Source organism: Felis catus, chromosome B4, assembly GCF_018350175.1.
Source record: "Felis catus isolate Fca126 chromosome B4, F.catus_Fca126_mat1.0, whole genome shotgun sequence".
In the NCBI taxonomy this organism is placed as follows: Eukaryota; Metazoa; Chordata; class Mammalia; order Carnivora; family Felidae; genus Felis; species Felis catus.
In genome coordinates, this window is record NC_058374.1 from 5,051,379 (window position 1) to 5,077,917 (window position 26,539).

At 44.2% G+C, this 26,539-nt stretch overlaps 2 protein-coding genes across 4 annotated transcripts in view; both read right to left on the minus strand.

Moving 5' to 3' along the window:
* The window catches only part of AKR1C3 (aldo-keto reductase family 1, member C3 (3-alpha hydroxysteroid dehydrogenase, type II)), a 133,672-nt gene that overhangs the window by 104,999 nt on the left and 2,134 nt on the right, over positions 1–26,539 (minus strand). The gene's annotated exons all lie outside the window — the stretch shown is intronic.
* On the minus strand, positions 1,015–26,182 carry TUBAL3 (tubulin alpha like 3). The gene is made up of 4 exons (XM_045060820.1): positions 25,108–26,182; positions 11,805–12,048; positions 4,220–4,368; positions 1,015–2,417 (listed from the first exon to the last, which is right to left on the minus strand). The coding sequence occupies exons 2-4, from the start codon at positions 11,905–11,907 to the stop codon at positions 1,473–1,475; spliced, it is 1,197 nt and encodes a 398-aa protein (XP_044916755.1). The 5' UTR covers positions 11,908–12,048; positions 25,108–26,182; the 3' UTR covers positions 1,015–1,472.

Genomic DNA, 26,539 nt, shown 5'->3' on the forward strand with positions numbered 1-26,539 from the left:
GTACCTAAAAACATCTACCAGGAAACCAGTAAAGGTGGAGGGGCCATTCTGGGTCTTGGCATAGGCAAGGAGATGGTAATGCAGCAGTTTGGCAAACCTCTCAATAGGACACTCGACTTTACGCCTTCAGCCAAGGCTTTGGCATCTATTACCCTCAGAGTATCTGCCCGAACCAAAAGCGAGCACTCTGAGGCCAAGAGAGGACACGGGAGGACCAGGGCTGTAAGGTAAACACCACAGCTGATGGAGGCACCTGGAAACTATCATCAGCTCAAGAGCAAGACTTTGCAGTATCTAGTTCACCTTCCAACAATTAGGCAGACTAAATATCGTGGATTATAAAAAAAAAAGTGGCTGACGGTTTTACTGCATTTATAGCTATTTTTTCCATTTTGAGTTATAGCTGGTTTGAAAGTGGGATAATTTAGTACCAAAAAATGAATTCCATTACGTGTTTTTTTTTTTTTTTTTTTTAACTTCAAACTCTTGGGTTATCATGCCCTCTTCAGTCCCCAGGGCTTCTCATCCAGCAAGTCCACAGCGAAGCTCAAGATTATGCATTTTTTCCCCCAAACCTCTCAACTGGGTCTGATGCAGAGCTCTGTTGGCCACATTTCAAGAACATCTCTTCAAGGATGGGGAGCCAAGGGAGCTCACTTTCACCGTCTGACCCACAGGATCACATATGCAAATGTTTGAAAGACCCGGGGCGCCTGGGTGGCTCAGTGGGTTAAGCCTTTGACTTCGGCTCAGGTCATGATCTTGTGGTTTACAGGTTCAAGCCCTGTGTCGGGCTCTGTGCTGACAGCTCAGACCTGGAGGCTGCTTTGGATTCTGTGTCTCCCCCCTCTCTCTGCCCCTCCCTCCTCACGCTCTGTCTCTCTCCTTCAAAAATAAATAAACATTAAAAAAATATATTTGAAAGACGTAAGAATATTCTTGCTACTGGTTTGTTTGTATAAACAGCAAACTGTGTGACGTTAAGGCCCACATTTGGAAGAAAGAAAAGAATGATACTGAAAATATTCATTATTTAATCAACGTACAAAATATAGGCACGGGGGAAATAACAGTAATAATTAACATGTGCTGTTTTACACCTCAGGAAAGGGAAAGCAAGAACACTGACTTTAGGGGTTCATGGTCTTTTGTTGCAAAATCCAAGAATAGAGCTAGGTTTCCATTATGAGAAAAAAAAAAAAAGAAGGAAAGAAACATAGAGGTGATCCAGTAGCTCGAAGGACCCCAAACCTGAAAGGTTCAAGGGAGCCGTGCTGAACTGCACTATAGACAAGGAAATCTGAGCTCATTGTTGGTACCGAGCCGTCTCATCTAGTGTGGAACTCAGGGTCTTGCTTGATTCGGTTTCCAGTTTCTTCTAATGGGGACATCTACCCGCGAGGCGTAAATAGTGTCCTGAAAAGAAAGCACGGGCTTTGATGCAGTCTTCATCCTCCCCGGCCACATTTGCCTCAGGGACCTTGCCCCACTTCTTCGTAATCCTTCTCCAGGGCTGCCAAGTCTTTCCTGGCCTCTAAGAACTCGCCTTCGTCCATGCCTTCTCCGACGTACCAGTGTAAAAACGCCCTCTTGGCGTACATGAGGTCGAACTTGTGGTCCAGGCGGGCCCAGGCCTCCACGACCGCCGTGGTGTTGCTCAACATGCACACAGCCCGCCGGGCCTTGGCCAGGTCCCCTCCTGGTGTCACCGTGGGTGGCTGGCTGTTGATGCCCACCTTGAAACCGGTTGGACACCAGTCTATGAACTGCACAGAGCTCCTCAGCTTCGTGGCTGCAATGGCTGCATTCACATCTTTAGGGACCACGTCCCCTCTGTAGAGGAGGCAGCAGGCCATGTACTTCCCCAGCCGAGGGTCGCACTTGATCAGCTGATTGGAGAAGTCAAAGCAAGCAGCGGTGATGTCGGACACGGAGAGCTCCTCGTGGTAGGCGCTGTCGGCAGAGACGATGGGGGCAAAGGCTGTCATGGGGAAATGTATTCTCGGATACGGTACGAGGTTGGTCTGGAATTCAGTCAGGTCCACATTCAAGGGCCCTTCAAAACGGAGGGAAGCAGTAATGGAAGAGACCGCCTGACCTATCAGCCTATTAATGTTGGCATAAGAGGGGCGTTCGGCACCGAGTTTGTGGTGGCAGATGTCATAGACGGCCTCGTTGTCCACCATGAAGGTGCAGTCCAAGTGCTCCAGGGTGGAGTGGGTGGTGAGGATGCAGTTGTAAGGTTCTACGACAGCAGTGGAGATCCTGGGGGCCGGATAGACCGAGAACTCCAGCTTTGTCTTCCTGCTATATTCTGCCGCGAGCCTCTCCATTAAGAGAGATGTAAATCCCGATCCAGTCCCTCCTCCAAAGCTCCGGAAAATCAAAAATCCCTGAAGCCCACTGCAGTGCTCCGCCTGGGGAAGTAAAGGAGACGTGAGAATGGGCCCAACGAAGCCAGAAGCAGTGAGAGGGGACACTACAGGCTCCCCCGAACAAACAAAACCTTCACAAAGGACTGGTCAACCGTGATCAACGCCACGGTAACACATGCGAGCGTGTGGAGTAGGGGAAGCGCTTTAGAATTTTACTGTAGGCAAAACCTGAACATCCACCTGTTGTTAGCTGCCCTCCACGGATTTATCTGCATGTGATCTAAAGCAAGGTCTTTATCAGTAACAAAGACAAGAAAATGACTGGCAAAATACCGAAGCAACAGATCCCTCCCCCTCCGCCAGTAGATGAAGTACTTATCACCTCTATACCCAGTCTACTCTGTGGGTGTAAAAGGCATTGCATTACTTAAGGATTATGTCGAACACCAAAACAGGTCCTAGACAAAGGATTCTCCAGATCCCCGAAGAAGAACTGACTGTTTGTAAGTAGGGTAACTCATCTCCAGGTAGGATGTGCCTCTTGTTAACTTCACAAATAGTGGGATGCTACTGGAAAAGGACGAGTGTCCAGATGCTTTGGAAGTCTGTGATAACAAGATAAGCCATGAGTTGGGCAGAAGCAAGAATGGAAGGGGGCTAATCCTTAAAAAGAAGGACCTCCTGCCATATGTACAGCATGGATGGATGTTAAGGGCATTACGCTAAGTGAGGGAAATCAGACATAGAAAGCCAGATACTGTATCATCCCATTTGTATCATGGATCAAACTCATAAAAAGGGAAAGTAGAACAGTGTCTGCCAGGGGCTGTGGGTGGGGGCAACCGGGAGGCAACATTTGCAGGGCAGAAACTTTCAGTTAGAAAGTGAATGAGTTCTGGGGATCTAGTGGGCAGCATGGTGACTCTAGTCTACAATACTGTATTGTACGCTTGAAAGCTGCTAAGAAATGGGGCGCCTGGGTGGCTCAGTCAGTTGAGCGACCGACTTCAGCTCAGGTCATGATCTCCCGCGGTCACGGGTTCAAGTCCCATGTTGGGCTCTGGAGCCTGCTTCAGATTCTGTGTCTCCCTCTCTCTCTGCCCCTCCCTCCCTCGCACTCTGTCTCTCTCAAAAATAAAGAAGCATTGGGGCGCCTGGGTGGCGCAGTCGGTTAAGCGTCCGACTTCAGCCAGGTCACGATCTCGCGGTCCGTGAGTTCGAGCCCCGCGTCGGGCTCTGGGCTGATGGCTCAGAGCCTGGAGCCTGTTTCCGATTCTGTGTCTCCCTCTCTCTCTGCCCCTCCCCCATTCATGCTCTGTCTCTCTCTGTCCCAAAAATAAATAAACGTTGAAAAAAAAATTAAAAAAAAAAAATAAAGAAGCATTAAAAAAACTAAAATAAAAAAAGGAAGTTGCTAAGAGAGATCTTAAACGCTCTTACCACACGCACACATGTTAACCATATTCCCGCAATCGCTGTACAGGACAGGTGTATAAAATCATCACACGTACACCTTGAATTTACACAATGTTGAGTGTCAGTTAGACCTCAATAAAGCAGTGGGGGAAAAATAAAACAGTTCCCCATAAATCTAAAAAAAAAAAAAAAACTCAAAAAAGAGCAGATGGGGCTATATATAACAAGGGTAAAGGTCTCTTCGGCCCTTCCTACGGAACAAAGCGTAATCAGAGCCAACATACGGTGGCTTCTCGACTTTGCGCATCCGCAGGAGGCTCCAAGGGGAGAGGCTGGATGCCGTGATGCCTGTGGTAGAAAATGCCGGTCCCTTGGGAGGCGGGGCCCAGGCACCGGGGCACCTGTCTAGGGAGAGGGGAGCCACTTGCCAGCTTTCGGATCCTCTCCAGCACTAGGTCGATGATGCCCACGCCGACAGAGTAGCGGCCTCGGGCGTAGTTGTTTGCCGCGTCTTCCTTCCCGCTGACGAGCTGCTCCGGGGGGAAGAGCGAGCGCTGCTGGCCGGCTCGGATCCCATCTGCAGGGGGAGACAAGGTCAGCGCGCTCCCATCTGCAGGGGGAGAGGCGCTCAGCGCGCTCCCATCTGCAGGAGGAGGCGAGGTGGGCACGCTCCCATCTGCAGGGGGACATGAGGTCAGCGTGCTCCCATGGGCAGGGGGAGATGAGGTCAGCACGCCCTGCTCCGAATTCTTGCACGGCCCAGGACCCCAATTGCTCCGTCCTCCTGTGTGGTGGACAAATGGCTTGAAACCACGGAATCACCCTTCCTTAGTCTAGGGACAGGTAACATTATTCCCAGATAAGCAGAAAGTATGTTTCCCTATCACACACCCTTCATCAGTTCCTTAGGGCTGCCGTGACAAATGACAACAAATTGGGTGGCTTCGGACAAGGGAAATCTGTTCTCTCACAGCTCAGGAAGTCGCACATCAGGGTGTTAGCAGTGCTGGTCCCTTCCGGAGGTGACAGGGAGAGGCTGTTCCATGCCACTCTCCTGGCTTCTGGTGACCTCTGCCAGTTTGGGGAGTTCCTCTGAGTGTACCTGCATGACCCCAGTGCCTGCCTCTGTCACACGTGCCATTCCCCCTGCCATGTCCCCTCTTCTTCCCATAAGGACACAGACCGTGGGATGTAGGGCTGACCCCCATCCAGTGTGACCCCATCTTAACTCAGTACAGCTGCAAAGACCTTATTTCCAAATGAAGTCACATTCTGAGGTTCTAGGTGGACACAGATATTTAAGAGACACTATTCACACCCATCACACACCCTGGGATCATGCTGGCATTTCTAGGCCAAGTACCTCTATCCACAAATGGCCAACTGCGTGCCAGCAAAGCAAGGAAAAGCGTACCAATCTAAATCATTAGTAGGATGCAAGGAAAGAGGCTTTAACAAGGAAGGTGTGGCCAACTCAAACACTCACACAACTCAAATGCAGTTAACATAAATGCCTAAAACAGGGAAACGGGTTACGATACTGGCAATCTTCAGTACAACCAAGCGCAACTCCTGCCTACTTTTGTTGCCTTTTAGAAACCTGGGCAGCATGAGGAAATGCCAAGACACGTGTGTCCCAGGTCCATGTCCCCCTCCCCAAATTTAGAACCATCCACATAGCGCACTTCCTGAAGAATTATGTTGGAGGGCTAAGCAGGCTCTGGGGACGCTGCCCTGGTTACGGCGGGACACTGCGCGGCAGCAAGGGCGCGTGTCCAAGAATCCGGTTCCTGCATTCAGGTTCTCCTTCCCCATTCAGCTACGGGGCAGTCACTTACCATCCCTAAGCCTCCATTGTCGCATCTCACAAACATGGATAATAACAAGACCTGCCCCATTGAACTGTTACAAGGATTAAACGAGATCACAGGGCACAACGCGCAACCCACAGGAAACCATTATAAGTAATAATGATACAGGGGCGCCTGGGCTCAGTCGGTTGAGCTTCCGACCTCAGCTCAGGTCATGATCTCGCAGTTGACGGGTTCGAGCCCGGCATCGGGCTCTGCGCTGACAGCTCGAAGCCTGGAGCCTGCTTCCGATTCTGTGTCTCCCTCTCTCTCTGCCCCTGCCCCGCTCGTGCTCTGTCTTCTCTCTCTCTCTCTCAAAAATAAAAACATTAAAACATTTTTTTTAAATGATGATACAATTAGCTCAGGACATGTATTTATGCAAATACTACATTGGTCCGTCACCAGATACCTATAGTTCATTTCAGAAGATCACTGCCTAAGAGGAAATGAGCCAATGTCTAAGAACAAGATGGCTCTCTCAACTCACCTTGCTCCCCTGCACATCACCATGAATTTCTAAACCACAATTTTGTACACCCCCAAATGCTTAAATTTACCAAAATTTATTTAAATGAGTTTTAACATACGCACACCAAAAAAAATAAACAAACAAAAAACCCAAAGTTAAGGTTTTTAAAAGATACACTTATAAACAAGATAGAAGTGGGCATATAATTCTGGGTGGACTCTGCTTTTTCACCTAAAAGTCTAAGGCTGAATTCAGCCTAAGAAGGGAATTTATGGCATTCTGGAAGCCCGGTTCTTCATGATAACGTCCAGTTGAGATTCTGAAGGTAGTTCCATAAATTCTTTCGGTAAAATCGACTTTTCCAGAGACCAGTGATTACAGCACTGCCGTTCGTGAGCACACCCAAACTGTCCGCTCCCTTCCTGGCACCTTTTCCACTTTGCTCAGAGGCGCGAGTGATCTGGCCCAGCGTCTTTACCTAACCAGCACCCTCAGGAAGCGAAGTGGTTTTTAAAAAGGATGATTTGACAATCCTTGCTTCCTTACTTCCAAAGCTGTTTGGCCCCACTCCACCTGAAATCCTGACAACTGTCTCCCCCAAAATCTTAAAGTTGCCAGAGCCTTTCTCCAACCACACCTCCTCGCCCACGACCCAGCCCGATGGTCTTTCTGTACCATTGCCCCCCTACTCGGCCCCAAGTTCCTGCCACACGGAACTCCTGTGACACGTGCAGGTTCCTCCAGGCCTCTGTGAATCTGTCAGTGCTGCTCCCTCGGGAGAAGACGTTGGATGGCTCTCTAGTTACTCGTCCCTTCCTCGGGGATCCCTCTGCACCTTGCAGACATTTCTGTTGTTACTAGGTGGTATCGTACAACACTGACATTTTTTAGATAAAAAATAATCAACCGCTGGCAACTTTATATGGTTCGGCTTAACACAGGTGTTCGTGTTGCTACCACCATTTACATTGTCTTCTCCACTAGCTTATGCTGTTTCGTTGTTGTTGTTGTTAAAAGAGAATGGCTCTTCAAAGCATAAGAGACTCTTAAAAACTGAGAACAAACTGAGGGTTGATGGTGGGTGGGAGGGAGGGGAGGGTGGGTGATGGGCATTGAGGAGGGCACCTGCTGGGATGAGCACTGGGTGTTGTATGGAAACCAATGTGACAATAAACTTCATATATTGAAAAAAATAAAAAAATAAAAAAAATTAAAAAAAAAAAGAGAATGGCTCTTATTAGTATGCAAATCTGGGGTCAAACCCAGTTCTACCCTCAAAAGTTCAATGATCTAAGGCAGGTTCCAGAACCTGCCCAAGACTGGGCAGCTTCATCTGTTAACTGAGGATAGCAAGGTTTCCTGACAGAATACTAAAGGGATTATAGGAAAATATCCGTGCAGTTCCTCACTGATACATGGTACTGCTATGGACTGAATGTTTGTGTCTCCCCAAGATCTGTCTTGAATAGGTGTTGAAGCCCTCACCCCCAGAGTGATGGTGTGGGGAGGTCACCGGGCCATGGGGGTGGGGCCCTTGTGAATGGGGTTAGTGCCCTTGTCAGAGGACAGAGAGTGGATCTCTCTCTCTGCTATGTGAGGACATGGCAAGAAGGTGGCCATCTGCAAAGCCAGAAGACAGCGCTCATCAGAGACCGACCACGCTGCCACCCTGGTCTTGAACTTCCAGCCTCCACAACAGCGAGAAATAAATTTCCACCGTTTAACTCCTAGTCTACAATATTTTGTCACAACAGCCTGAACTCACTAGGACGGCAGCAGGGAAGGGATCAATATTCATTCATCCGTCTACTCCCATTACCTAGATGGATGAATGTTCATTGAATTTTGCTAAATTCCTTCTCACCACGACCTTGTGCTCCCGGCAGTTTCTTTTCCCACTCCTCCTCCCTTCGTGTTACTTTCACGGGTCTGCTCACACAGCCTGGGCCTGCGACGGGTGATCAGAGCCGGAGGCTTGCCGCCCGCCCCAAATCCCTCCTCGCCTGGTCCCCACCTCACGGGTACCATCCACCTCAGCTTTGCTCTCGGCCCCTTCAGACTCACACTTGGCACACTCCTCACACGTCACTTGACCCTCTGTCCTCCTCTCCAAACATGTCTTAAATCTCTACTACTATCTCCAAGGTCTCACACACCATCACCCCATTATTCCAATCAGAACTCCTCAATGAGCACCTTCCTCCCCGTCACCAAATCCTTGGTCACTACCCCAGAGAAGAGAGGGAAGGAGGAGAAGAACGACCCACCCTCTCAGTCATGGGGCCCCACAGCCACTCTGAACCGTCCCTCCCTCCCCTCTCTCCCTTGTTCTGCCTATGAATATCTTTAGTAGAATTCTACTCCACAAACACAACCTAAACTTACCTTTCCTTTACTCAAAACCATTCAGGCTGGCTTTGGAGAACATCAGCCACTTTCACAGCTTTTTAGTACTAACTCTATTGGGTAACTTTTCACTGAACACCTCTGGTTCCCCATCTTCTAAGGGGAAGGGACCAACCTGCAGACCCTTCAAATTCCTCATGCCCAAAACTAGGTCCCCTTCTGGAATTCCTACCTCATTTCTCAACCCCATTATTGAAACAGCGAAATCTGGGAGACACCCCTGAATTCTCTCAAGAACATCCATTGGCAAATGATCCATTCCTGTTTCTTTTTTTATTTTTTTTAAAGTTTACTTATTTTGAGAGAGAGAGAGAGAGAGAGAGAGAGAGAGAGAGAGAGAGAGAGAGAGAAAGTGCGCACAAGCAGGGGAGAGGCAGAAAGAAAGAATCCCAAGCAGGCTCTGTGCTGTCAGCACAGAGTCCGACACGGGGCTTGAACCCACGAACCATGAGATCATGACCTGAGCTGAAATTGAGAGAGTGAGATGCTTAACTGATTGAGCCACCAGGCACCTCAATCCTCTACTGTTTAGACCCCTCTCAAATTGGTATTCTCCATTCCAGTCCATCCAACACAAAAATCTTGTAACTTAATCTACTCTCTTTCTAGATCAGTACTTGGCACAGAGCAGGTGCTAAAGAAATATTGAATACAGGAATGAATACATCTCTGTGATTAATATTACTGAAGTATAGTTCTAAATCTGCCATTCCCTTGCTCTAAGTCTTTTTATTTCCCATCAGATTCATACCACACGTATTATTCAAGGAAATTCCATAGTCTGCCTCCATGCCAGTTTAAGTCTTCCGTGACTCCACTATATCAACATCCTCTCCATTTTCAAGCAGAAACAATATTCACAGGTATCTGAGTGTGTCTTTGCTCGTGTTTTCCATTCTCTTTCACCTGTGAACTGTTAAAAGTCCTGTTACCCCGTCTTCAAGATTCAGATGGACTATCACTTTGTCATCAAGTCTTTTCTGATCTCTTCCAGAGAGGTAAGGCTCTCGCCCTCTCTTCCTTCAGCTCGCCCTCTCTTCAAGGCCTTCCTTGACATTCTTTTACAAAAAGCACCTCCCACCACTTGGACAACATTCCCTACCCCTACGGCTCTGCCTTATTTTTCCCCATCCACCGATCACCATCAGGCACACTATTTGGTTTTTATAGAACTGCCCGCCACTAGAATATGGGCTCCATGAAGAGTACGACTACATACACCTCCAATGTCAAGGACAGTGTCTCACACGTATGAGGCTCTCTTAGTTGCTGAAGAGAACAAGGAAAATCAGCACCTTCTCCTCCAAGCTGGAGCATACGCCTCTTTGTTTGGGCCAGCTCCGGACCCTCTCTTTATGCTGTATTCCAGAGGACTGGGGAATTTCTTCTGGTTTCTTCCTGCCTCCTAGCTCTTCCCTGACTTGCTCAGCTCCTGATCCCAGGTCTTAAACCTCCAACTGGCCCAGCGTCTTCGGATTGGCACAAGTTAAAATACCTGCTACAATATTCATAATTCTGAGATGTGGCCTGTCGCGTTGCTTCTTTAGTTTACATTTACCGCAGTCCTCTGGGGACATATTCCACTCCGTCCGGGTTTCGGGGATACCAGACTGCAACTGAAGCTCACGGCTGCAAAGTCCCACTTGTCAGAAACAAAAATTCAGATATTCTCTTCGGGCACTGATAACTCAGAGTCCAAATACAGCGTAACTGCCTCTCTTAGCCTCAGACTAGCTTCGCCTGTTCTTGAAGCCACCGCTATTTCCTTATTTCTAATTCTTTCACGTCTAGCAAATACTGAATCTGTCTGCAGGCATCCTGGCTTCAGCGGTTCTCATGTTCCCCTCATAATAATCCTTTCCAGCTTCTGCTTCCCACGGGCACCAATCAACCTTCAGTGTGATACCTGATCTGACATTGTTCTGATCGGGAAATGAACTCTAATCCAGCACGTACAGACTGCATTTTCCAAGGATGGCCACCAGAGTATTTCTCATCTCATGTGTGCTTCTCAGACCTCGCTCTTGGTGCATCAAGAGGTGAGGTCTTATATTCCCTTCCTCGGTGGATCTCTGTTTGTAATGGCCTTGACCCAGCGAACAATAGCAGGTCAACACCCTTCCAAGCCTAGAGTATTAAAATGCCATGGACTTCAGCCTTGTGCTCCTGGGATGCTTGCTCTTGGAACCCCGCTGCCGTGCTGTGAGGAAGTCTCGGCAGCCCGCGGGGAGGCCCGTGGCCCCCACAGCCCTGACCCAGCTCTTAGCCAACAAGCCAGCACCAACTTGCCAGCCAGGAGGGTGAAACACTTCCAAAGTGGATCCTCCAGGGGTGCCTGGGTGGCTCGGTCGGTTGAGCGTCCGACTTCAGCTCAGGTCATGATCTCACAGTTCGTGAGTTCAAGCCCCGCGTCAGGCTCTGTGCTGACGGCTCAGAGCCTGGAGCCTGCTTCAGATTCTGTGTCTCCCTCTCTCTCTGACCCTTCCCCGCTCTCACTCTGTCTGTCTGTCTGTCTGTGTCTCTCTCAAAAATAAATAAACATTAAAAAAATAAATAAAAAAAGAATTCTTCAAAGTGGATCCTCCAGCTCCCACTTGAGCCTCCTTATGACACCCTGTAGAGCAGAGAGGAGCACTGCCCTCTGAGCCCCGTCCAAACTGTAGAGTCATGGACAAAATAGTGATCCTTATGGTTTCAAACCACTAATTTTGGAGGCAGTTTATTACACAGCAGTAAATAATTGGATGCATAATACCAAACCCAAATCCACCCTCCTCTCCAGCCTTTCCAAGACAGTAAGACCCCTTCCTCCCCCCAGCATTTCTGTAGACCCATTTCAAGTGCTTACTCAAGTCTTCCATTAATAATCATAACGTTGTATTCACTTCCCCCACAATTAGAAGATTTATTTGGCTCCTTGCCTCTTTGGAATCATGTTCGGGTCATGCCAAATTTCAGATTCTTTGTCAGAAGCTTCTAGCAACTGGCTTTCCAATCCAGGAAAAGATCTGATCTTCTGCTACAACAGATGTGTGTGGAGAAACTCACAAGGTTTGAATGTGTTTTATCACATAGGAAAAGAGAGCTAAGCTAGTATGCCCTCTGGGTATGTTTCATGCTGACCACCTTACGTGGTCATGAGTGACCTTCTAAATTTAAAAAGGGTCCCTATGATCCTGTTGAGATAGATCCAGTGTAATCTGATGATCCCAGGCACTCGTACTGGGTTTGTGTGCTGTGGTTGTGGACCTGGTTAAGCACGCTAGAACGCCAGCCCCACATTACCTATAACAGTTGGCTCCAGGTCTGTGAAGAGGGCTCTGGGCACGTGCTTCCCGGCTCTGGTCTCACTAAAGAAGGTATTGCAAGACGCGCCCATATGCTCCATTTTAGCATTCTCCACCTGATCCTTTTTACTGTCGAGAAGAACGCCGTCTGGCTGGATTCCATGTTCCAGGCAGTAGAGTTCCCAGCAAGCATCCCCAATCTGGATGCCAGCTTGGCCAATGTGAATGGAAAGGCACTCCCTCTGAAATAAGCCATAGTAAGTTAGAACGAAGCAGGCCTTCTTAGGTAACACACGCTCTGTCCCTCAGTAATTCTGCTCACAATTGAGAGAAACCAACTAGCTGAAGCCAGCAACAGAAATGTATTATAAAGCTAATGAAAAGAGTCTCACAGAAAGCAAAAACCAGACTGCAGGTAAGCTTTAGGAACAATTAAACCAAGGACTCCAATTTCACTAAAAGGTTTCTTTCAACAATGTAATTTAAGCGCCTATTGTGCAGTGGGGCTAAGAATGAGGTAAGGCTATATACATGTTAAATGCCATATATGTATAAAATCAAGCTGCCTCACCCAAAAAAATAGCTGCTAGTTACTGGAAAGGAATAAACCCCGCCCCCTCAAAAATCAATTTATAACCTTGATACGTATTAAGACCCAGTGCACTGTAAAGTGCTACCTTTTCATAACTTGAGATTTTATATTTACTATTCAGATGTGCTCTGAATAAGGAAGGATGTTCTAAGCATAAAAGTAGTGGAAAATTTACCAAGGAAACTTACATGTAAGGGATTTAACAACCCAGAAATGTTTAGACTCAATACTGTAATAAACAAACAAAAATGTTGATGTATGTAAAAATTAACTTACATATAGTCCTTCACATTAAGGGCTATAGATAAGGCAATTTTATATACATTAATTTAAAAAAAAAACACTTGTGGGGTGCCTGGCTGGCTCAGTCAGTAGAGCACGTGACTCTCAATCTTGGGGTTGTGAGTTTGAGCCTCACGTGGAGGGTAGAGGTTACTTTAAAATAAAATCTCCTTTTTCCCTAGACTTCAATAGTTTTTATTTTATTTTATTTTATTTTATTTTATGTTATTTTATCTTGTTTTGTTTTGTTTTGTTTTATGTTATATATATTTTACCACAACAAAATTTTAAAAAACACCTCAACGTTTGTTTTTTTTTTTTTTTTTTATTTTTGGGACAGAGAGAGACAGAGCATGAACGGGGGAGGGGCAGAGAGAGAGGGAGACACAGAATTGGAAACAGGCTCCAGGCTCCTAGCCATCAGCCCAGAGCCTGACGCGGGGCTCGAACTCACGGACCGCGAGATCATGACCTGGCTGAAGTCGGACGCTTAACCGACTGCGCCACCCAGGCGCCCCTAAAAAACACCTCAAAACCCTAGCATAAGGTATATTCCATAAAAGTACTTTTTTTGTTTATACTTCTGGAAATTTCCCACATATACACATACATACTTAAAAACACTCAGAAGCTTAACATACATGTTACTATACATCGGGTTTCTTTTTTACCTATTAATACATGTTGGAGAGCTAACCATTTGCATAAAATAGTTTATTTTTATTTATATGTATTGAATTATTTTTTTTTCTTTAATTTGAGAGAGAGTATGCATGCAAGTGGGGGAGAGGGTCAGAGGAGGAGAGAGAGAAAATCCCAAGCAGGCTCTACGACCAGCACACAGCCCAATGTAGGGCTCGATCTAATGACCCTGGAATCATGACCTGAGCCAAAATCACGAGTCAGATGCTCAACCAACTGAGCCACCCTGGTGCACCCATCCCCAAAATAAAATCTTAAAAAAAAAAAAAAAAAAAAAAAAACCCACTTATGATACCTAGTAGGTAAATAGGCAAATGACATACATAGGTGGATTATTAAGAAAAGAGTCTCAAATACAAAGATTTAGGCACACTGGCACTCACAGCATTATTTAGAAAGTGAAAATCAAGAACCAGTCTACATTCATGTATCGTTGGGCATTTTAGAAAGAGTTAAGTAACCCTTGAATATTTTTGACATGGGAAATGCTTACGATAAATTATCAAGTAAAAAAGTATGTAAGTTGTATAGTTGTATACAAAGTATGATATCAAATACATTAGAAAGCATAGAAAGACATTGTTTTAAGTTTTTAATTTATTTATTTTGAGAGACAGAGAGAGTGCAGGTGGGGGAGGGGCAGAGAGAGAGGAAGAATCCCAAGAAGGATCTGCACCGACAGCACACAGCCAGACACGGGGCTCGAACCCACAAACGGTGAGATCATGACCTAAGCCGAAATCAAGAGTCGAACGCTTTACCGACTGAGCCACCCAGATGCCCCAAAAAAGATCTTTAAAAATGCAAAAAAACCATTAAATCTTAACAGCAGTTGTGTCTGGACAGTGATTATTTTTCTTGTGTAAAGTCTATTGTTTCCTACCACCCTCATTGGCCTCTACTCTCCCTCCTACTTTTAAATCACCATTCACATCTTGTTCTTAAAGGCCACCAACTAACTTTCTTGATAATTTACACAGACATGAATATTTGCTCCTCTGAGAGAAGGAAAGAAAAAGTTACATCCTGAAAACCGCAAGGACAGCAGTTGGGGATTTGCACGTTGTTGGGTTTCGGTGGCTAGTGGGCATGGGACAGGTTGAGACTCAACGACAAAAAGACCACTCAGTCCAGGGAGGGAGGGAGGCAGCTCTGGCTGATCACAGCCCTGCAGTCAGACTTGGACCCTGTTCCTGTTCCCGCTGCATCAAGCCCGTGTACTTTGTCTCCTTGATTCACAAGGTCTGGCACAGCCCTCTCTGCTTTATGAGGGATTCAAGTTCACCGCTTGAATACCTCCTCCCCCTTGTTCCTTCTCTGTGCAGCTACAGGTCTCCCATGACAAAGGCTGTGAGCTCAATTTAGAAAGCACCTCACTAGGGGTGCCTGGGTGGCTCAGTCAGTGAAGCGTCTGACTTCGGCTCAGGTCACAATCTCACGGTTCGTGAGTTTGAGCCCTGCGTCCAGCTCTGTGCTGACAGCTCAGAGCCTGGAGCCTGCTTCAGATTCTGTGTCTCCCTCTCTCTCCCTCTCTCTGTGTGTCTCTCTCTCTCTCTCTGTCTGTCTCAAAAATAAATAAACATTAAAAAAAATAAATAAAGCACCTGACTCAGTACCAACCAATATTCCCACCTCTGTATGGCATATAAAAATCAAACAACATGTTCCATCATAAACCAGCTTCTAAGACTCTTAAAGCACGGCCTCATCCCTCCCGTACCTGCTGGGCTTCCAATGATCTCTGCACATCAGCTACTGTAATCAGATCAAAGCTCCCTAAATTTAGGTAACAGTGTCTTCACAAGGTCTGTTACCCAAGTGATTCAGACATAAGCATGATAATGTCCTTTTGGAATGTCGCCAGGAATACTTGGCCCAAGAAGGACCAATCAAGACATAACTGTGTCCCAAAGTACAGAAGGCTATCTATACTTTCTGCTTCTCTTAGCCTTTCCCTCCTTTCGGAGTATCTGCTAAATATTAGTCACACTATAAAATAAGACTGTAAACTGCCCACCAAATACCAATACTGGTAAGTCACCGCACATTCATAAATGCTGCTACCGTGGCTATTTGAATTACTAGGAAGGCACTATTTTCTAATTCACTTTTTATTTTGAGATAAAGACAAGATGGGGCGCCTGGGTGGCTCAGTCGGTTAAGCGGCCGACTTCAGCTCAGGTCATGATCTCACAGTCCGTGAGTTCGAGCCCCGCGTCGGGCTCTGGGCTGATGGCTCAGAGCCTGGAGCCTGCTTCCGATTCTGTGTCTCCCTCTCTCTGCCCCTTCCCCACTCATGCTCTGTCTCTCTCTGTCTCTCAAAAATGAATAAATGTTAAAAAAAAATAAAAAAAAAAGACAAGTTGTAGATTCATACATGGTTGTAAGAAACCATAAAGATCTCGTGTACCCCTTACCCATTTCTCCCAGCAGAAATACCTTGCAAGACTACATATATCGTACAATATCACACCCAGAATATTGAAAGTGATTCAGTTGAGACACAGAACATTTCTGGGACCACAGGAAGCCCCCACGTAGGAAGGCATCATTTCTAAGAACAAAACAACTTAAAACATCCTTAAAATGTTGAAGAGAGAGTCCAAGGGGCTAAGAACATCGAAGATGAATAAGCAGTATGAAAGGCTGCTTCCATTTAAGAATTCAAAATTCTAACATACTAAAAATCACTGAGACTGGCACATAAGATACTAAAAGGCCAGTGGATCTTAAAAGATGATCCCCAGGCAGGAATTATAAGTAACTATGTTCATTGTTGTCCCCCGAGAACTGAAATCAAGAGAGGACAAGGAGATAGATGTCCGTGTACTTTACCCGGCCACGCATTTATGAGCTTAGCAATGGTGACCTGGGTCTGAAGTCCCCAGAAACTCTACAAGCCTACCTAAAAGTGAAGCAATTTGATTTCTACAGAAAACCCAGCATGCCAGGTCTAAAACAAACATGGAATGAAAGGAAGGAGGGCTCCCTGCTTCAGCACTTCAATTAAGAGCAGTGAACAGGGGCACCTGGGTGGCTCAGTCCAACTTCAGCTCAGGTCATGATCTCACAGTTCATGGGTTCAAGCCCCATGTGAGGCTCTGTGCTGACAGCTTCAAGCCTGGAGCCTGCTTCAGATTCTGCCTCTCTCTCTCTCTCTCTTTCAAAATACAAATAAAATTAAAAAAAAAATTAAGGAAAAAAGGAGTGAACAACTGCAAATCAACCAAGCTTCTCCTAAAAGCTGCAAAACTACAGATGCATGGGATGAGAGCTTATCCAAATCTGCCTCAAACACAGTTATTGAAAGAAACAAATGGCCTCCTTAAAAATCTCTTCCTTTGTATTAAGACTTTATTAAGGATGGTTTGGTAGTGAAGTGGGCCAAATATGATGGGTAAAATTTGCTACCACACCGAAGCGACAGTGATAACAAGGTAGGGGACCATAGCCACTTACCATGCTGCTCTGGAGGTGACCCACTGGCCCACGGTAATGACAGAGGCGCACACCCAGGCGGACTTTATCACAAGGCAGGAAATGACTCCACCTGGGGGCTGAGACACCTGCTTCTCTTAAAGGAGTCCAGCCTCCCCTCAGTCTTTCCATTCTCTTTTCTCAAAGGGTCTGTGCGGGACCTGAACACCCTGGGAGAGTCTGTGCATAACTACAGATGACTTAATTGGAGCTTACCCAAATTTGCTTCCAACTCAAGCTTACTTTTGTTCAAAATAACAAATGTCTTCTTAAAAAGATCCTCCTCTCCTATTAAGAATGTATCAAGCATGGATGGGGAAAGGTGATGAGTAAAATTTGCTTCAATAGCAATTAGTAAATAGCTAGAAAAATAGCTTTTTCTAGTATATAAGTACTATGTGAATGTCTTCTCCTTATATAAGATTCAAACAGGGGCATCTGGGTGGCTCTGTCGGTTAAGCGTCCAACTTCGGCTCAGGTCATGATCTTGCAGTTCATGGGCTCAAGATCCACATCAGGCTTTGCACTGACGGCATGGGTCCTACTGGGTATTCTCTCTCTCCTGTCTCTCTGCACCTCCCCCACTTGCACTCTCTCTCAAAATAAATAAATAAACATTAAAAAAAAAGATGTGTTAAATTTTTCCATTATGATTGTTGACTTGTCTGTTTTTCTTTTCTGACAATTTTTTGACAATTTTTGCTTTATATATTTTGAGGCTATGTTATTGAGAGCATGTAAATTTTAAATTGTTTTATTTTGAGAGACAGTGAGTGAGAGAGCATGAGAGCATGAGAGCATGAGTGAGGGGTGGGCAGAGAGAGGGAGACACAGAATCCAAAGCAGGCTCCAGGCTCCGAGCTGTTAGCACAGAACCTGACACAGGGCTAGAACCCACGAGCCGTGAGATCACGACCTGAGCCAAAGTCAGATACTTAACTAACTGAGCCACCCAGATGCCCCTTTATTATTGAATGTTAACATTACTACTTTAATATAGATTTCTTGGTTAGTATCTGAATGATGTCTTTCCCATCTTTTTACATTCTTAAAAATTTAAAAACCTTTCAGTATTGTCATATTTTTATGTGTCTTTTGTAAGCATAATGTAACTGATTCTTTTCTATGTATCTTTATTTTATTTACTTTTTTAACGTTTATTTATTTTTGAGACAGAGAGAGACAGAGCATGAACGGGGGAGGGGCAGAGAGAGAGGGAGACACAGAATCTGAAGCAGGCTCCAGGCTCTGAGCCATCAGCCCAGAGCCCGATGCGGGACTCAAATTCACGGACTGCGAGATCGTGACCTGAGTTGAAGTCAGACGCTTAACCGACTGAGCCACCCAGGCGCCCCGTATCTTTGTTTTTTTTTATTTTGAGAGAGAGAGAGAAAGAGAGAGAGTGAACAAGGGAGGAGCAGAGAGAGATGGAGAGAGAGAATCCCGATCAGGCTCCACACTGTCTGCACAGAGCCCGGCGTGGGGCTCAAACCCACAAACCATGAGCTCATGACCTGAGCAGAAATCAAGAATTGGATGCTTAACCCACTGAGCCACCCAGGCGTCCCTCTATGTATCTTTTAATCGAAGAATGTAGTGCACCACATTTAATGCAATAACTAATATAGCTGGGTTTAGATATCTTATTTTGGGCCTTTATCTTGTTTGTCCCCATTTTCTAGGTTGTCTTTTGTATCCTTCCTGATCTTCTTTTGAACCATCGAAACGTATTTAAGCATGCAGGGAACTATTGCTGCTGTTTTATAAAATCAACGTTTGCTTTAGACTTCCCCACATATTACCATTTTCTTTGCTTTTCATGCCTTCTCCCATTTCAGAACTTACTTTTTTTTTTTAAACTTCTTCTGCCTGAAGTAAGTCCTTTAGAATTTCCTGAAGTTTTTGTGTTTTTTTTTTTTTTTTTTGCTTTTGTCTGAAATACCTTTATTTCACCCACCTTCCTGAAAGGTATTTCACTGGGTACGGAATTCTATGTCGGTATTTCTCCCTGAATCCACTGGCTTGTGGCTTCTGGTACAGCCTATGAGAAGCTGTCCGTAAAAATGTTATTCCTTTGAAGGTCTCTCTGGCTGGGTTCGAGTTTTTAGCTCTGTCTTTGGTTGCTGTAGGTTTACCATCATGTGTCTTTATGTTGATTTCTTTATTTGTCCTACTTTTGATCTGTTGGGCTTAATCATCTGTCAATTCATGTCTTTCTTAAGTTTTAGAGAGTTCTCGTTATCTTTTTGAACATGGCTTTCTTTCCATTTTCTCCTTCCTCTTTTCATTAGACTTTTTTTTAATTTTTTTAACGTTTATTTATTTTTGAGACAGAGAGAGACAGAGCATGAACAGGGGCAGGGCAGAGAGAGAGGGAGACACAGAATCGGAAGCAGGCTCCAGGCTCTGAGCGGTCAGCACAGAGCCCGACGCGGGGCTCGCACTCACGGACTGTGAGATCATCACCTGAGCCGAAGTTGGACGCTTAACCAACCCAGCCACCCAGGCGCCCCTCGTTAGACGTTTTTTACGGTGGCTTATACATCTCTTAATATCTCCTATTTTCAGTTATTGTATCTTTCTGCCACATCCTGCTTAATTTCTCCAGCTATCCTCCTGTTCATCCACTGTCTTTCTCTGGCTTTCCCTAATCTTTTTTTTAAGGCCACACACTGAGTTTTCAATATTAATTATTGTTCTAGAATTTTTTTTTCCAAATCTGCTGCATCCAGCTTTTTTTTTTTTTTTTTTTTTTTGGTAATTGACTATTTTGTGATGATGTTTTCCATCTTGTCTTCTATTTGTTTAGACAGTCACTGTAGATGTTTCCTAATCTGCATGATTATTCGACAAAACAAACATCTTTGCAGGTCGCTTTCCTTTGTCAGTCTTTTGTTTTTTGTTTTTTAATGTTTATCTATTTCTGAGAGAGACAGAGCTCAAGAGGGGAAAGGCCAGAGAGAGAGGGAGACAATCTAAAGCAGGCTCCAGGCTCCAAGCCAGCAGCACAGAGCCCGATGCAGGGCTTGAACTCACACACCGTGAGATCATGACCTGAGCCGAAGTCGGATGCTTAACCAACTGAGCCACCCAGGCGCCCATGTCAGTTATTTTTTCTGATTCTTACCACCAGTGGCCTTTCTTCCTGTGTGCTTGCTTTTGACTGTAAGCTTCTGGTTTTCTTTGAAAACTTATTTGAAATCTTTGAGGTCTGGGATGGACACGTTTCTCCAGAGAGGATTTGCATTTCCTTCTTCAAGTCATGTAGGGGGTATCATCTGTTTAAATTGATTCACTCGAGTTTTAGTTTTCAGACTATCCAAGGGAATCAATTTGGGGTTACTTTGTAATCTAAGGCCAGCTTGTGGCTATAAAATCCCTCCCAATACCCTGCTCTGCTCAACACCAGGGAAAATCACCTTGTCTCTCTTGGGTGTTGAGAAGCTGGGGTGCGTTTACCCTTATTCTAAACGTATTTGGGGAGTTGACCATTATGGAGAAGGGTCTCCTATGAAACGGTCTTGGATTGGGCCCTGGGCATTGGTCGCTGTCCCTCGTGTGCCCATCGAGTCCATGAAGAATGAAGTGTCCCCGTTTGGCAAACACCCGTAACACAAAGGGGATTTCTGGCTTCCACTCACCCCTCTCGTTTCGTAAGAAATGGCCTACTAATTCTTTACTATCTCATTCATCGGTGCTTTCAGTATGTTCCTTTGTGCTTTATTTGGGCAAATTTTCTTTTACTTAGTGGTCAAAGCGGTCACAATAACTTGTCACATCCTGTTACTGGATCAGGAACTCCAATCGCTTCTTTTTAAACTTGCTGTGGATGCACCTCTTTTAAAAATGGTGAGAGTCTCTGTCTTTCGTTGGGAAAATGTAGCATATTCACATTTCTGTGATTACAATATGCATGGGTATACTCTTGTCTTACTTTATGTTTTCCACTATGTTTTTTATTACTTTCCTCCAATTTGAAATACTGATTAAATTTTCTTTGTACCACAAATTTTTCGCTCATGGTTTGTAAGTTGTAACACATTTTCCAGTACTTCTATTACTTTAAAATTTAATATGCAAATTTAATTATATACATTAATGTATATACTTTATTTTAATCTTACATATTTTAGTCTTTTAGAAATAAATTGCCCCCAAACATGCACATGCACATGCACACACACACACACACACACACACATTTTCAATCTTCCCCCTTTTATTTTTAATATTTTTTAATGTTTATTGAGAGAGAAAGGGAGAGAGAGACAGAGTGTGAACAGGGGAGGGGCAGAGAGAAAAGAGGGAGATACAGAATCCGAAGCAGGCTTCAGGCTCTGAGCTGTCAGCACAGAGCCCAATGTGGGGCTCGAACTCACAAACCGCAAGATCATGACCTAAGCTGAAGTCAGATGCTCAACCGACTGAGCCACCCAGGCACCCCAATCCTCCCTTTTTAATGCCCATCCTCACCCCCACAGTTTCCAAAATTGATAATATCTGGAATTTTAGTGTCATTAAAATAAATATTTTACATTAGCCATCAACAATTATTTAGGCATCAATAGAAATTGTACTGCCTTCTTAACACACTACTGCTTCCTGTATCCCATTTATTCTTTCTTATTGGATTTCTTAGTCATGTTGCTGGATTATACATGCAAGTAATTCTTTCAATTTTGCAAGTGGTACATTTGATAGCTTCTTGCATATCCAAAAATGTGTTCATTTTCCCCCACCCTTAAATAACAATTTGTTTGAATATGAGATTTTAGGCTCCAAATTTTATTTCTTCAAAACTCTGAGGATACTGACCATCATTCCTTCTGTCCAATGAAAAATATTGCACTGCTCTGAATCTTTGTTCCTTGGAGATAGGCTATTTCTCTCTGAGAGCTTTTATGATTTTTCTCTTTATTTCTTCTAACATGAACATTTCCATGATGTATCTAAATGCAATCTTTAAATCACCTCGTTCCATACCTGGAGGACTCTTCTAATCTTCAGGTCATATTCTTTCTTGGGTCTGAGCTTTTTATTTAGGTATTTGTTTTCTCCTCTCCTTATTGCCTGTTCTCTCTCCTGGAACTGTTGTTGGATGTAAGTTGAAATTTTTAATTTTGCCCTTTTGACTTTTGACTTCTTTCATGCTTTCCTTTTCTTGGCTCTCTGCATTATATTCTTGGAAAATTCCTCAGCTACAACTTTTGGCCAGTTAATTTGCTTCTCATCTGTGTTGGTCCTGCTATTGATATGTATATTTTAAATGACCAGAATTTTAGTGTGTTTTTTTTTTCATGGCTGAATTGGCATCTCACCTTTCCCTTTGAAGTCTTCTTCTGTTTGCTTTATTTACTCTCTTTCCTTGTGTCCTAATTCTTCCCCCTTTAGGATTTTGAGGTCTGTCTCATTGTGAAGGTTTTCCTTAAATCTTTTAGCAATCACTGTTTTGTCTTTTACCCAGTTTTGTCTTAGACTTCTGTTTTCCAGCCTGGGCTATTTTCCACAGCCTGCTTCTAGTTATAAAGGGGGAGGGTTGGAATGTACCGCCAGTCGGAGTGGCTTGTATCTCTCTTCTGGTTTAGTGTTCCCCATCCTCCCTGGAATATTCAGCTTCCTGAGGCACTACTCCGTATGTCCAGCTCCTGGGTCCCCACTGCATTAGCCTGTGGGCAAGTGTACTCCACATGCAGAGGAGGGGGAAGAGGCCAACTGGCACCCCTGCTCCAAATGTACCTCCCCATTTAATCACCCCAACAAATCACTCAAACTCCTTCCATATCTTGTATCTGTTGATTCTGCCTGGGGGGCTCCCTTAATCATGTGCTCTCCAGCAGTTTTGTCCTGAATTTATGAGGTCTACGTGTTACAGAATTTGATCTTCATGAAACCAATCCTGTCTGTCTCTACCTGCCAATAATCCCCCAAATTTTTAGGGTTCTGATCGTTCCATGTAATAAAGACAAAGAGTAAGTCTGTTCCATTTTATAAAATCAGAATCTTGTTTATTTTGTTGCTGTGTCAGATTTCTCCCCTTGGCCCCTGATATTTTTAGTTTGAGACAAGGTAAGGGAAAATCAGAAGACCTGAGTATCTCATTTCTGGCCATTGACACATTCGGTATGTTTAATTTTTTACATTTTTTTTTCATTTTTTTTAATGTTTATTTATTTTGAGAGAGAAGGAGAGGAGGAAGAGAGAGAGAGAGAGAGAGAGAGAGAGAGAGAGAGAGAGAGAGAATATGAATGAGTAGGGGAGGGGCAGAGAGAGGGAGACAGAATCCCAAGCAGGCTCCACACTGTCAGTGCAAAGCCCGATGCGGGGCTCGAACCCACAAACTGTGAGATCATAACCTGAACTGAAACCAGGAGTTGGACACCTAAATGACTGAGCCACTCAGGCACCCCTAATTTTTTGTTTTTAATACTCAACCTCACTTAGAGCTATGATTAACTTAAGATTTGCAATTAGAACAAAATTAGAAAAATCTCGTTTGTAATGTAATTTAAGAAACATATCCTTTTTTTTCCTTTTTAGTAATTCCTTTATTCCTTAGAAGACTAAATCTTAAAAGAATAAAGTGTCTTCAACTAATAATAATTGGAATTTCAAGTCTGGAGAAGTCTTCTGCTGTGATGGTTAGTTTCATGTGTCAACTTGGATAGCCCGTGGTGCTTATTCAATCAATCACCAATCCATGTATTGCTATGAAGTCATTTTGTAGGTACCGCTAACACTGACAATCAGTTGACTTTATGTAAATATTACCCTTGATAATGTGGGTGGGTCTCACTTAATCAGTGGAAAGGCCTTAAAAGCAAAACAGCACTATCAGCTTCAGCTCCTACCCAAGAGTTGCCAGCCTGCCAGTCTGCCCTACTAACTTCAGATTTTATAGTGTCCACAATGACATAAACCATTCCATGAAATAATCTCTACAGATATATAACATGCGACTCCATTACCTCGTATACATATAAACATATACTTAAACCTCTCTCTGTATAAATCTCCATTTTTCTATAAATATAAACATATACATAAACGTATTTATTACTAGCTCTGTTTCTCTGGTAGAACCCTCACTGACACAGGTGTGGCTGTCCTTAGGTCCTGAGAGAGAGTGAAAGAAAACTTGCAAGTATAAAAGTGTATGTTTATGGTTAGGATTTCCTTTCTTTACAAAGTTCCTCCCTTCAGTATTTTTTAATATAGGCCAGTCAATTTGCTGGCTAAGAAACTGAGAAGAAGAAACCTTCTAAGTGAGAAATTCTTGTTAAACAAAAATTCTTCAGCTCTGAGAAATAATTCCCATTGATACACTGACCTTTCTGAAGTTATCTTTGCTAATTCTCTGTTGGCGGCCCTGGTGGCCACAGCCAAAGTCACTTTCCATTGTCGTTCCCTCCCCTGTGGTGCCCACATGCCTACCTTGTTCTCCCTCCATCCTCCTCTCCCATTGCTAACATAATTCAGTATTTTAAAACTTCAGTGGCATCTTCTTAAGATAGTCTAAGCATGGGGGCGCCTGGGTGGCGCAGTCAGTTAAGCGGCCGACTTCAGCCAGGTCACGATCTCGCGGTCTGTAAGTTCGAGCCCCGCGTCAGGCTCTGGGCTGATGGCTCAGAGCCTGGAGCCTGTTTCTGATTCTGTGTCTCCCTTTCTCTCTGCCCCTCCCCCGTTCATGCTCTGTCTCTCTCTGTCCCCAAAATAAATAAACGTTGAAAAAAAAAATTAAAAAAAAAAAAAAAAGATAGTCTAAGCATGAAAGAAATTAGCCCCAATCTACTTCTAATTAGTAATGCTTTTCCTGGTTACACATTTTTCCCTCCAAGTTTCATTCTTCTTCTTTTTTTTTTTTTTTTAAGTTTATTTATTCATTTAGAGAGAGTAAAAGAGAATGTGAGTAGGAGAGAGGCAGAGAGAGAGAGAGGAAGAGAGAGACTCCCAAGCAGGATCCACGCTGTCAGCGCAGAACCCAACGTGGGGCTTGAGCCCACGAACTGTGAGATCATGACCTGACCTGAAATCGAGAGTCAGATGCCTAACTGACTGAGCCACTCAGGTGCCTCCCAAGTTTCATTCTTCTTAAACCCTCCAGCTAGCACTCCAGTTTCCAATTTTACGGTTTTTCTCATTGACATATCTAAAAGCAAACCAATATAGCAAATGATGATAGATGCAAAAAATGAACAACTTTCACTTCACGTACACACAAACACACGATAGATTTTAAGACACAACAAACCTGATTTCAAATAGTCTGCCCCGTTGTGCCAATAAACACTCTTCTGCTGGTCCGGTAAGATTAGCGAAACTTTTCTTCGTAAAGCAAGTTTACCGTAAAGTAACCTCCTCATTGGCAGTTTAAGAAAGCACAGCCTTAATAGCTTTAAGACACGAGTCTGAGGACTCGCTGGAAGAACAGAAGTAAATCCACGGCACAGAGTGGTCAGGCAGACCGTCAGAAGTGACAGGATGAATTCTCGGGATTCTTCCTCTACAACCCCACTTATACGCCAGCTAGTACACACTGTGTGACCCTGCTGGTTGCTGAAACAAGCATGATATGTATCACTTGGTAAGCAGGTTTACAAAAAGAGAGTTTGATTTCTTCAGAGAATATAAGAGAATAGGTTTTAGAATTCTTGATTTGGGTCCTAATTTGTATTAGTATACTAGTCGTTGAAATGATCTGAGAACATCCCACAAGAGAATGTTGGTAAATTGCTGTTTGGGTGGAAACCAGCTACTTCAGCGTGCCTGGCTCGCTCAGTTGGAGGAATGAGGCTCTTGATCTCACGGTCGTGAGTTCGAGCCCGTTGTTAAGCCCCACTTAAATAAATAAGCTTTAAAAAAACAAAGCTCTTCAGACAGCATTTCTGTACTGTTTTACTCTAACTGCTGCAAAGCAATATTCTCTTTTTTAATTTTGGGTAGGGTAGGATAAAGTAAAATATCACAACATGATTCTTATAACACAAGAATTTTTCCTTGTGGTATAAACGTAATTCAAGTTCAGCATCTCGTGACTTAAAAAATTATAAAACACAAGAAAGTAAAAATAATAATAACTTAATATTCATACTCTGACTACCTAGAGATATCTTAATACATTGATCTCATCTTCCTCCTCTGTTATATCTCTTATAATTCATGACTCAGGATGTACTGATTATACCTCTATAGTCCATGTTTTTATTTAAAAATTACGGTATACTTATCCTATTATACACTTGATAGTTCATTTTTGTTGACTGAAAATATTTTTTCCACGGGGCACCTGGGTGGCTCAGTCAGTTGAGTGTCTGACTAGCTCAGGTCATGATCTCACAGTTTGTGGGATCAAGCCCACGTTGGGCTCTGTGCTGACAGCAGGGAGCTTGCTTGGGATTCTCTCTCTCCTTCTCTCTCTGCCCCTCCCCTGCTCGCTCTCTCTCTCTCCAAATAAATGAGTAAACATTAAAAAAAAAAAACACAAAATATTCTTTCCAGTGGGTCAATGATAATTAACCATTTCCCCATCATTATTTATTTAGACTACCTTTACTTTTTCTGATATTATAAACATCAATGCCATTAATATCTTCACATTGCAGGGAAAACAAAATTTCAATTCCACCCTCTCAGTGTGTCGGGCTGGGCATGAGAGTTACAATGACAGAACACAGATTAACAGG